This window comes from Panthera tigris, chromosome X, assembly GCF_018350195.1.
Source record: "Panthera tigris isolate Pti1 chromosome X, P.tigris_Pti1_mat1.1, whole genome shotgun sequence".
NCBI lineage: Eukaryota > Metazoa > Chordata > Mammalia > Carnivora > Felidae > Panthera > Panthera tigris.
In genome coordinates, this window is record NC_056677.1 from 48,811,102 (window position 1) to 48,823,772 (window position 12,671).

General features: G+C 42.5%; 1 protein-coding gene across 1 annotated transcript; it reads right to left on the reverse strand.

The window, feature by feature from the left end:
• Positions 1-6,335: 6,335 nt before the first annotated feature.
• On the reverse strand, positions 6,336-8,855 carry USP51 (ubiquitin specific peptidase 51). Its single transcript, XM_015544191.2, is given in 1 exon segment — positions 6,336-8,855. A coding segment is annotated over 1 exon segment (2,109 nt). The 3' UTR covers positions 6,336-6,746.
• Positions 8,856-12,671: the final 3,816 nt, after the last annotated feature.

A 12,671-nucleotide genomic window follows, 5' to 3' on the forward strand; every position in this document is an offset into this window, starting at 1 on the left:
ATCCATAAACTTCATGGATTCAGAGTATTACCTGGTTCTTGTTCCAGTAGAAAAAGAGGAATCAAATGAGTTCCTGGTTAAGGGCTTGGACTCAGTACTCTGCGCCCCAGTTCTCCCTCTTAATTACTTCATGATTTTGGTAAAAACATATGAACTCTCATATTCTTTGTCAAGTAGAGCTGACAATAAGAAAGACCCCACTGGTGTGCCTATAGCACAGAAGAAGAAAAACTCAGTGAGGTAAGGAGAGATCTGGTCAATGAGGATTTATATAAAGAAGTCTACTTAGGTGATGATGCCCTGGTTATCTGTATGAAAATAGACTTCCAGAGAGATAGCAGTTCTCATTTTCTAAAAATACCTGGGGGACAAAGGGAATATTTGGACATGGTAAAGTGGGGCAAAAAATTACTTTTATTTTAGTTCCAACTGTGTGCCCTGCTTTATACTAAATACCTTGTAAACAACATTATATTTAGCCCTCCAAACAGCCCTGGGAGGGCTGTGGACAAGGTTCTGTTACTGGCCCAGTGTCACCAGTTAGTAAGTGGTAGATCTGGGATGTGATTTCAGTTTAAGTATGTCTGATGTCTCAAAGTTATCTTCTCCTCTTGCCTAGGCCTACCTCATCACATCTCCTGCATCACAAAGAAGTAGAAATTATAGGGAAGTTTAAATTCTGTATTAGAGGTGTGGCCAAAACAGGTTTTAAATGATAAGCTTGCAAGTAGAATACAAGTGTATCTCTTTTTAAGTATACCATTCTGAAAGCAGATCAATTAGGGCATGATTAGATTCTCAATAAGGCATAAAAAATGATTCTTCACACCTGTCCTTAAAAACACCAACTCTTCTGGTACATTTAAAACACAATCCAGTTTCCTCATATTTTATTTTCTCTTCCTCAGCTCCACTTGCTCCACCCTTACCCTGAGTCCCTTTTTCAGATTTGGTATACCCTCTTGGTATAAGAAAAAGGGAACTTACCCTGAGTGGTAGCCAACATGACAAAATCATGACCTGGATTTGCAAAAAAAGTGGGTTTTTTTAGTTTATTTATTTATTTTGTGTGTGAGAGAGAGCGAGCGAGACAGAGAGAGAAAGAGAGAGAGAGAAGCAGAGAGAGAGAGAGAGAGAGAGAGAGAGCAAGTGGGAGAGGGGCAGGGGGGGTAGAGAATCCTAAGCAGGTGCTGCACTGTCAGTGCAAAGCCCAATGCAGGGCTCACAAACTGAGATCATGACCTGAGCTGAAGTCAGATGCTTAACTGACTGAACCACCCAGGGGCCCCATGAGGAAAATTTTAACATCAAATATTCCGTGTCTGTTGTCCCACTGTCTTCGATTATCATATATCTCTTTAACAAATGGGATAAAATAGCAAAATAAAGAACTCTGAAAAAATAAGTTGCTTTGTACTTAAGCAAGAGTAGTTTTAAGAATGGTATAGGCAGAAGCTATGTGGGGAACTAAAAGTGATGTAGGAGATGAGTATGTGGCAATGATGTAAGATAAACACATGTAGAATAGCTTGGAAGTGAAAGGAAAAAGAAATAATATCAGGGACAGCAGCATCATGTGAAATTTATGAACTTTTGTTTTAAACAAGAACCTCAAATCAAAACCTTACAACATTTTTTAAATTTCTTCTGGTGACAATATATACCCCAGGAGGAAGCACTGGCAACTGAGGAACACTTCTTATGTATTATAGGGATAATGAGGAGAAGTCTTTGAAGAACCATCGTAGAAAATCTAGGATGTCTATTTGCTATATGTCTAGAAAAACCATGACAGTTGCTGGCATAGAGGGAAGAGTGTGGGAGTAAAGCCTCTTGGCAGTCAGGAATGAGTCAGAGGAGGATGGTGGTGCAGCATCCAAAAGAAAACAGGATTCCTTTTCCTCTAAAACTAGAGGGAAGGTGTGGAGAATAGATGGAAATAGAAGTGTATTGGAGTGGGTGGCATAGATAAATCACTCTTATAAGTATTTTAACCTTAGAAAAATAGGATACAAAGTCAACTACTAAAGCAAAGTGTAGGATGGAATTCATTTTGTTTATTCATTCATGCATTCATTCAGCCAGCATATTAAGAACCTACCATATAGTGTGATTGGCCTGAGGGATTTACAGACATGTAGTTCCAACTCTGGCCCAGAGTAGATACAATTGTGTGTTTGGAAGGAATCAAGATAAGGAACTGAAAATAGTGTGGAACCAACAGAATTGGACATTACAAATCAATATTGTACCACCTAGGAACCATATCCTAATAGGCAAGACCACCACAGGTAGTCTCCACCACAGGTAGGTGGGAAGGATCTATGGTTAAGGGGCTGGTATTTATTGTGGGCACTCTGGAAAGACCAGGGGGAAGGTGACTGATGAAAGTGGCACACAACATACTGGTCACAGCATTGAAGCTAGAAAGGAAAACTGGTGTATATATAGAGAGATGATGGTTTCACATACGGTAAAAAGATTAGATCTTACAGCCGGGTCTCAGAACTCAGTCAAGCATATGACATTGGGTGAAGCTATATATCTAGTAATGGAGCAGGATTTTAGCCTCCTCCATCCTGTGTATCCTTAGGAAAGTCATTTAGCCTTATGTGACTATCCTAATCAGCCATTGCCATAGAGACATATTCACCTGTAACATGGGCAATTTTGTTATTATCAATTGATAGATTACTCTCCAGGTTTGTCATCTAGGTTTGTCAAAGGCTGTCTGCCTTCTGCGCCATTTTGGTCTATTGTGTCTTCCATAGAAACATCAGGAAAAGCAAAACAAACAAAAATATTTGAATTTTCTGTACTGAATTGTAATGGATTATGTACAAGTTTTGGGGACCTGGGTTTGAATATTGACCTCACTACTTAAAACAGTAAAGTGAACTTAAGAAAACCACTTTTCCATTCTGAGTCTCACTTTCCCAGTCTGTGAAATAATGTTCGGTAATGATTGTCTTCCAGGATTGCTTTGTAAACTCAGTGAAATACTAGAGGTAAAACAGTTACCATAGTGCCTGGCCTATCTATTCATGGTACCCATGAAACATTATTGACTTATTCTTTCTTTAGTTGGGAATAGCCACATCATTGCTGTGAGTAAAGTTTGAAGCCTAGAAGAGGTCAGTAGCTGAGCTAAAGACAGGCAGGGACCCACTCTGGTTTCTCAATCTTATATGACAGAGTTCATTTGAGGTCATCATTCTCTTCCTTCTCTCCCTTTGTGGTCCTAGGAACAGGATCCCCCCCCCCCAACCATATAGTGTATCTGATGTGTTCAAAACGCTTGGCTACAAGTGATGAGATCTCAACTCAAACTAGCTTAAGAAAGACAAAGGATTTTATTGGATCGGAGAGCTGGGAACTTTGGGACTTCAGGTACAGCTGGATCTACAAGGTTCAAATGGTGCTCTCTAGGTTCTTTCTCCCCATCTCTAATTCTGTTTTTCTCCTCATGGTATGAATATCAACCCCTAAAATTCTCAGATTAATGTCATCCTAATCTAGAGACTTCAGCATGGAGAGGGAGCTTCTTTCTCCCAGTGTCTATACATATTCAATTTAGCAATGGGCTCTGATTGGGCCTGTTTAGGTCCTATAACCATCCTCAAAATTGCTCTTGTGGGAGGGGTGTGGGTGGAGGAGTGGAGGAATTGAGAACTCTAATTTGGCCTAGGCTGTGGGACATGTTCACTCTGGGGAGGGGTGAGAGGAGCACAGCAAGGTGATCAGTAGCCCCAGTGAAAGCACACGGAATGAAAGAAGGGCTAGAGTGCTAAGCAGACAACCTACACCTTCCTCACTAAACAGCCACCAGACATCACTCCTCTGTCACAGTTATAGTGTGCCATGTAATATAAAACATTGTGGAATGGTGAGATACATGGTATCCTGGGAAGGTAAACTTATGCAGTACACCATGGAGAGGTGTGGCACACAATCATAAGGTGAGAGACACTGTGGGAAGCTCAGGGAAACTGTGGTGATGGACAGTGTTGCCACAAACATGCCATAAAACCCAGTCTCACTTTCAACTGCCGGTCCCCCTCACCACCCACTCTCTCAGGACCACCAATTCTCACACTTGTGCTCTTTTCTTGCATTGTTCCCGGTACTCCCTCCACATAACCTGGCTATTCCTCACTGAGCACCTACTTTGGTAAGCCATCCCCTGCAGCTAAGTAGCATTTCATACACTGTTTTTGGGAAAGATACAAACCTGATCACACTGTATTACAGCACAGGGCACTTAATGAGGGCTTGATGGATAAAATGGGTGAGATCACATTACTGAGAGGGTGAATAGAGCAAATAACTGAACTCATCCTCATATTCAACAAACATTTATTAACACAGAAATGAATAAGGCTTGGCCCCCTGTTAGCAGAATGCTCAGTACAGAGGGGCAGACAATCACAAAGCTCCAGTAGAATCACAGTAGAATATCACTGAGGTACAGACAAAGTACTTTGAGGCACAGTGAGAGGGATAGAGGGGTGAGGAACAATTTTCCAATTTATGTCTTTGTAGAACATTTAGAAAAGGCTCCAGAGAAGTCATCTGTGAGTTGATTCTTGAAGGAGGAATAGAAGCCACCAGATAAACAGTCAGAGGAGCCCTACAGGCTGGCACTCAGAAATGTAGGTAAATACATGTAGGTAAATGCCAGGGAACCAGGCATGAATAATAGAAAAAGGAAAAAAAAAAGAGAGAATAAGGAATGAGTAGGACCATCAAGTACAAAGCTCTACTGTACTCTACTGTAGAAATTTAAAGGTCTTGTTTGCCTATGGAGAGAGAAGAGGGAGAGCAGAAGATGGTATGCTCTCAGATATGGGTCCCTATCACTTCCTCAATCAGGTCATAGGGCTTGAACATCAAAGCCAGAGCTTAAATTGTGATCTAATATCCCTAAGCCACTAAATTGTCAAGAACCACTTTTCAGTAGCAAAGAATTTGTATGAATAATGCAGTTCTAAATGGGAGAGAGTCCCTACTATTCATCTTTTTCAGATGCAGTTGATTCTTCCTAAGAAACAGCTCTACTTCTTTAAAAATCAGATGGGGTGTGGAACCTGAAAGGGGAAGGCAGGCTAGAGTTCAAGCCTTGCAGCAATCTCACAATTGGATGTAAAATGATGGTTAAGACTATTTTTTTTTCAAATTCTATGTATGTGTCAACATAATATTCAAAAAATATTCACAAACCCTTTGTTTTGTTTTTCTTATCTCCACCATTTATTTTTCATACCCGTATGCATTTTAATGTTTAAATTAAAAATAAACTTGTTTTTTTAAAATTTTACTGTTTTTTTCTATTTAAAATGTTTTTAATTTATTTTTATTTATATTTAAAAATTTTTAATCCTTTTTATTTAGTTTTTATTTAAATCTCTCAAATTGGACTTCCTTAAGGTTATTTATATATCTTAAAATTCCTTTTTCTCTATTTTTTTTCCTTTTCAAAATTTTTACTGTATATTTATTTTGAGAGAGACAGAGAGAGAGAGGAAAAAAAAAACAAGTGGGGAAGGGGCAGAGAGAGAGAGAGAGAGAGAGAGAGAGAGAGAGAATACCAAGCAGGCTCTGTACTGTGAGTGCAGAGCCTGACTTGGGGCTCAGGCCCACGAACTGTGAAATCATGACCTGAGCTGAAATAAAGAGTCAGATGCCTAACCAACAGCCACCCAGGCACCCCTAATTTTTTTTTAATTAAAAAAAGTTAATTTTGTCTTCTTGTCTTGTTCTAAATTTTCTTTCTTTAAAATATTTCTGTAAACTTAAATTTGAATTTTCATCCCATTCTATATTTTTGGAAATTTTATTTCTTAAGCTCTTCGTGAATTTTGCTAACTTCTCATTTTTCAACACGTGTATTTTATGGTCTAATTTAAAATGTTTAATATAAACATTTTATTTAACTTTTAAGAGCTCCATTCCCCTTTAACTTTTTACTTCTAAAACTTTAAATTTCACTTTAACTTTTTTGTAAACTTTCATTTTTTATCTTTGTCCTTGTTTTATTCATTTTACCTTTTCTAAACTAAGAAAAATGTATTTTTAAGCCTTAAATAATTTTGAAATTTTAAATTAAAAAAACTTAAATTTTAAAAAATTTCTTTTAAAATATTTAACTTAAATTTTTCAACATTTAGAAACATTTGCTTTTAAAATTAAAAAAAAAGTTTTCTTCTTTTTAAATATTTTCTTGTAAGGCTTTAAAAATTTTTTTTCAATATTCTTTTTTTCAAACCATTTGACTAATCAGCCACAGCTAGAATACCAATTGTGAAGCTTTTTGTTGATGTACAAATACTCCCTGATTTCACATGGTATTTTTGTAGAAACAAATGACATACAGCAGTGGTGGAACATCTCCATTCCCACTCTCCCCATCTAAAACAATGTGTTCATTTAATTATGTTTTATGTGACCATTTTCAACCTCTTCTCCCCCCCACCCTATTTCTTAAGGCTGAATGGTCACTAGTTAGTATTTTTTTTTTCCTCTTACAGACCCATAAACCATGGTAAAATAGGTTCTTTATATCAAGGTGCTACTTGTCATATAGGTGCTATTTGTCATTGTCAATGCCAGGTAGGTTTTTGCGAAACTTCAAGAGGTGCTTGTTGTTGTATGGGTATTGTCATTGTCCATTCCAGGTAGGTTTATGTGTCATTTCAGGATCCTTGTATATTCATTTCCTTTTTTTTTCTGGTAAGTGTCTTGTAAGACTATTCTTTCTCTAGACCCTGTTTGTGATAGAACAGTAAATACCCTTCACTGTAGAGTAAGTCCTCAATGGTAGCCTTGGTGATGATGGCATCATCACAGCTAAACCATTGGTCTTTTTGTTGCCGGATAAAGCTGGTATAGTGTCCACTTTCCAAAGTTCCATGGTGATTAATCACTGCAAACAAGGAATACTTATTCTCATTGGGTGTACAATCTGTCGGTGGCTGGTCTTCCTTCATTCTGCTGTCCTTAGTGGAGGCCAAAAATGGAGTCATATCCAGCTCCAAGGGAAAGGAGATAAAAGTATTAATCTTTCGCCTCTGTTTACCTACATGTTCAAATCGCTTGAGATGAAAACAGGCCACGATAGGTAATTTCTTCATCGTGAGTTGTTTGGTAGATTCCTGATAGCTTTGGCAACTACTGCATTTGATTTTGGCATTGCTTCCTAGGTACTCTGGCCTTGTAAACCACTGTAGGCAATCTGTGAGTGAGGGAATACCTGGTATGTGGTCATCCCTACTCACTGTGCTGTCAGCTCCCTCTGGACTCTGGGAACTGAATGTGGCACAAGAGCCAGGCAAGTCCAAACTGATGTCCCAGCATGGGTCTATTGTGGTAGAGACACTATGGCAAGCTTGACATGTGACATCTGACTGCAAGCCACCTGTAAAGATTTGGTCTATGATGCAGTTACAGCAGTTGGGGTTATTGGCCTCCTGCCCAACACTATCATCTTTGCTGTGTCTATGCAGCACATCTAATATTGCGATAAGGAACTCATGGGCATCCTGCTGCCTATATCCTGCTAAGTGTTCTGCATGAATCCATATTAGATGCAATAACTTATAAGGAATGTGAGGAGTTCGGCTCCCAGAGTACATTGCATGAAAAAGAGAAGACATTTCACAGACAAGACACAAGCTGGGGCTTGTCATTACACATTTATGCTTGTCAGAGAGAAAGAAATCTTTCAATAAAGGAATATGGGTAAGTGCCTGGACAATACAATTCATAAAGCACGTGTTCCCAAGATTGATTAGCCCTCTCAGGCCTACAGTACAGACTGACTTTTTCCTCCTCTTTTTCTTGGGTTTCACCAATTTTGGCTCCTGTTCCTTTGACTCACAGGTTGAATGTTTCTCTTCAACACCTGATGTCATACACTGCTGTTGAGAAACATCTGTTGAGATGGAAGTTAGTAATTTCAGAATTTTCTCTTTTGTTTCCTTGGCAATCTGTTCTATGTCTTTGTCATATACATAATCCTTACACATAAAGCAATATATAACCCCATGATAGAGGTCTACAGCTAAATTATGCTGTTTTGTTTCTGCATGTTTGTGAATATGTTTCTCAGTAAAGCAGCCAAAAAAGACACAGGAGAGACAAGAGTGGAGTCTGTTCATATGGGTACTACATACATGACAGAAGCACAACTTTGCCTTACGTTTCCTAGTTTCTGGGGTCCCACTCCAAACGAAACGATGGTAGATCAACCGCAGGTTCTTCCTCCAGTTCTTAGCCACTTTAAAGCTCTCCACATGAGAGCAGCCTGTAGGACCCTGATCAAACTCCACCTCCAGCAACCAGTCCCCTAAGCCACCTCGATCCGCAGAGCCACCTAGGTCAGGAGAATAGCTTTGCAGCATCTGGGGCCTAGACCCAGGCCGGGATCTACGCCGCGATCTGCGCCAGGACTGGGGCCGGGTCAGAAGCTGAGGGGCTGGAGGCTGGGGTGGGGCCGAGGGCCCGGGCAGGGCTCGGGCTCGGGCCCGGGGCTGGGGCCGAGGGCGGGGCTTGCGGCGCGGGCAAAGGGGAGAAGAGCTGCTGTAACAGCGAGGTGGGGTTGAAGGGAGCACCTCCTTATCGCCGCCGCTGTCACTCCACGTCAAGTTCTCCTCCGAAGCAGGCTTACGCTCTTGTAAAGGCTCCAGCTTCACCTCCTCAGCTCCCTGGCCTGAACACATCTTTGCCTCCCCTACCGCCTCCTTCTCCATTTTCCCCGCCTTTTCAGCCACCTCCTCGGGCGAGGCTCCTCCCCCACCGCCCGAGCTCTAGCGGACCAAAGAGCTGGAAGACAAGGAAGTTTCCCGAACTTGGGCCATCAGCTCACCGCCCGGCCTGAGAAGAAAGGTCTGGAATGGAGCTGCGACTGTAGATGGAATGAGACAGGGATTTCTGTGAATGATCTGGCCAGCATCATGGCGGCTGTGCGCCATTAGCGCCCTCAGGACCCCTCCCACCATGAGCTCAGCCAGAGACCAATGCGGGCTCCACCCCCTCTACTCAGGGGCTCCCGGAGCTGCTGAGGAGACAGAAGCAGTTACCTGGTTTAAAAGCGATCCGATCGTGCTGGGAGTGGGGGGCTGGGGTGGGGGAAAGGGAGGAGGACAGAGGGAGGAAAACGTGGAGGTGGGGTGTGGTACGGCCTGAGCTTTAGGGTGGAGATGGAATCTTCTTTTAAAAAAGGCGCCACCCTCTAACTGACTTTCCTGCGCTTTGCGCAGCCTCACTTTGGCATAGCTTCCTCTGACGTTCTTTCCTTTTATTCTAAAAACACACTGGGGTCAAAATTTACCTTAAAAATTGCTAAAAGGGGGCCACCTATGGAAAATGGGCTCAGGGAAAGAAAGTGTCCTCCTCCTCCCTGGAATGGAGCTCCTTCCACCTTACCTATGCTGCTGGGACTGGGTATGTTCCACCCTTGCCGCTACCTCCAAGGGCACTGTCTTTTGGTCAGCCAAACTCTTGCGCCCTCTCACGCTCTTTTCGCACTTGTGTTCCTTCTCACACCTCGTTTCTTGCTTCAGCACCTTCATTCCCTATTCCTCCGAGAATTCGGACTCTCTCACGCCCTCCACGCGTTCACCGCCCCTGTCTTCAGTGTTTGACCCCCAAGATCTCTGCCCCTTCCCGCCTTCGTCCCCGCAACGCCCCGGCTCCGCTCTTTGCTTATAGGTCTGGGTTACCTTGGGCCACAGGCGCGTGATACAGAACGTCAGCAGCTGCTGCTGTACTGGCGCTCCTCAACCAACGTTCTCTCCTGACCTCTCCTCAGGGCTGGTCACAAGGGGGCCGCCCCCTGGCCCCTCCCCTCTCGACGTGTGGCCCCCAGCCCCGGATTCTGCCCTCCTGCAGTGATGAATGGCACCGCTGTCCGGTTTGGTCAGACCTCTTCCTGAAACAGATTCTACTGGAGGTAACCACAGCGACGGATTCTAGAGAAAGCCCCTGAAATGGAGGTTCTGGTCTCACCTGGCTCCAGGCCCGGACTCTGCAGATAAAAAAGATTCATTGGGGTGGCGGTTGGGGTTGCATGAAGGGCAACTCTCTGGCAAGAATCCCTCAGGGAACCATCAAAAATTGATCTCTGGGAATTCAGTGGAGAGAGGAGTATTATTCTGGAGTGTGGTGAGAGGAAGCATAAGGGCTTCAGGCCCTAGATGGGAGATCCCAAGCACTTGCTAGCTTTGTGAGCTCAGATAAAACACCTGATTTCCCTGAGCCTTAGTTATGTCATCTGTTAAACAAAAATGGGAATAATAATCCTAACCTGTTATGAACACTAAATCATAGTATATATAAAGTAAAAGTTCCTTAAGTCACCTGTTTCTTTCACACCTATTTCTCAGTCCACATCTTAAAATCTGCCTATAGCACAATGCCTGGTACTTAGAATACAGAAAAGGAGAACACTGTCTTTCCAAATTCTCTCAAAGTTATTGCTCAGTTCACTGAATTATCCCTCCTAACCAGTTCATGTATATGAACACACACTTAACAAGTGTACATGAACAGATCCCATAACTGTATTACTGTGCTAAATTGTGCTGTGAGAAATACAGAATAAAACGATTTGTGTCCTCCAGATTTTTTCTTCCCAAGGCCACAACCTCCGTGAAAGCTGCTATCTCTGGGGCTTGTTGCCCTTCCTGCCCTATCCATAGAATATTCCTGCTTATCATTGAAGATGTTTAATGCTACATTTAATCTTTCTGGGACAGTCATGCACCTCCTTTCTCAACCTCAGGATAAGGATTCAGTTCTCTCAGGCTCAGGATTGGTATCTTGTAGGTGCCTTCCCAAAATAATGTCAGTGATTTTAGGACATCAAAGAGATTCAGCAATCTGTGTGAATTTCCAGAGTGAGCACAGATCATCATGATCTTGGAGAAAAGAACCACCATAACTGTCCTGTAGCCCAAAGTGACTATATGTTGAGAGGTTCAAATAAGAGTTAGTCTTCAGATGAATATGTTTGTAGGAACATTTGCCTGGGAGACAAGAGAGCAATGCTCTTATACTTTCCCACCATTATTAGCTTTGTTTGTAACCTTAAGCAAGCTATATATCACTTCTACAATTCAGTTTCCCTGAGTAAGAAAAGGGTTGATTTGACCTTTTAGCAGTTCTTACCATAAATTCATGGCAACTTAGCAGAAATCCTAATGAGGCTTCTGGTTCACAGATACTTGGCCCCCAAGTCAGATTAATGGCCGTGTGGCTGACTGGAAAGACTTTAACTGCCATGACTTTACACCAGAGAGGGGAGGCTTACTGTTTTCTGGCTAGTCTTTTCCGTTTCTCTGGATGCAGCTAAGCTGCATTAGAGGAGCCTCAGGAGATGGGATGACCTGTTCAAACTGAGGTGCCTTTTGGCAGATTAGTTTGTCTTCCTATGGAGTTTACAAAGGACTTTTAAGCAAGGGTATCAGGGTTTTCCAACATCATGGAAATTGGCCTTGTATAAATGTTAAAGATTTTGACTTGGGATTTAGATAGATTGCACCAGAGGGTGTAAGAGCATACATACAAGGAAGCAGTAGGTGAGAGAAGCAGAAATGGAGTCACCAGTGGGTACTCAGGAGGACTTTGAGGGGAAGCAGTATCAGAGGCAATGACATGCCCTCCTGCTGGTGAGTGGTTGAGTGGCACAGAGGAAGGTGAAAACCTCTGGTGGCTTATAGGGAAGTCCCTTCTATCTCCCTCACTTCTTTTCCTCCATCTGAATTACCCTTTCTCTTGTGCATTCCTCCTTTGACAGAAATCTAGGGTGAGGTAAGGAGGGAGCTTACCTCCTTGGAAGTCCCAGCAGTGCCACCCTTACCCAAAGAACAGCCAGTCATTGCCCCCCCCCCATACTTGCCTATTCTATCCATACCAAACCTTGTGATTTTGATCCACTTCTTGACAATAAATCCTTGAGGGTTAGTTAAAATGGGAAGAGAGGGTAGCTCATCAGAGTTCCATGAAGTAACCCCAGGTGTCCTACCCCAGTTCCATCCCCAGAGTTGACTTTGTTCTGGACCCATCTCCAAGGATCCAGTGTCCCTCCTGATTTACACAGTGTCCCTCCTGATTTACAGTGTCCCTGTTTTACACCTAGTTCAAATGTTCCCTCCTCCAGGAGGTCTTCTCTGACCCCCCCAGATCTGGAGGGTGTCCCTCAGAATACAGCAGCACTTTATAGACAGAGCCCTTCTGGACCCAGCCTCTTTAAAGAGGATCCTCTCTAAAGAGGTCCCTCAGTTTGGACCCTGCCCTAGCCCCTCACCCCTTTGTCATGAAGAGACCACCTACAAAGAAAGGTGTCCTGTTGAAGTGGAACTGGAAAACATATTCAAATCTCAATCATGTAGAAGTACCTGGAAGAAAAGCTCTTTAGAACTATAGACTAATTTATGAAGGAATTTTTTTCCCCCTAGGTAAGGGCATTTGCTCACCCATGGCTAACAAAAGACTTGGCTTATTTCTGGGATAGCAGACCTAGATGGAAATGCTGACTCATTTTCTAGCTGTGTAACTAGGATGAGGCCCAGTAGTTTGTTTTTGACAATTGACTAGCTAATGCTGGTGCAGAATGTTGATGCTGTTGTATGGGGACTGGACTTTGAAAACAACTGTTGTGGGTTATTGTATAA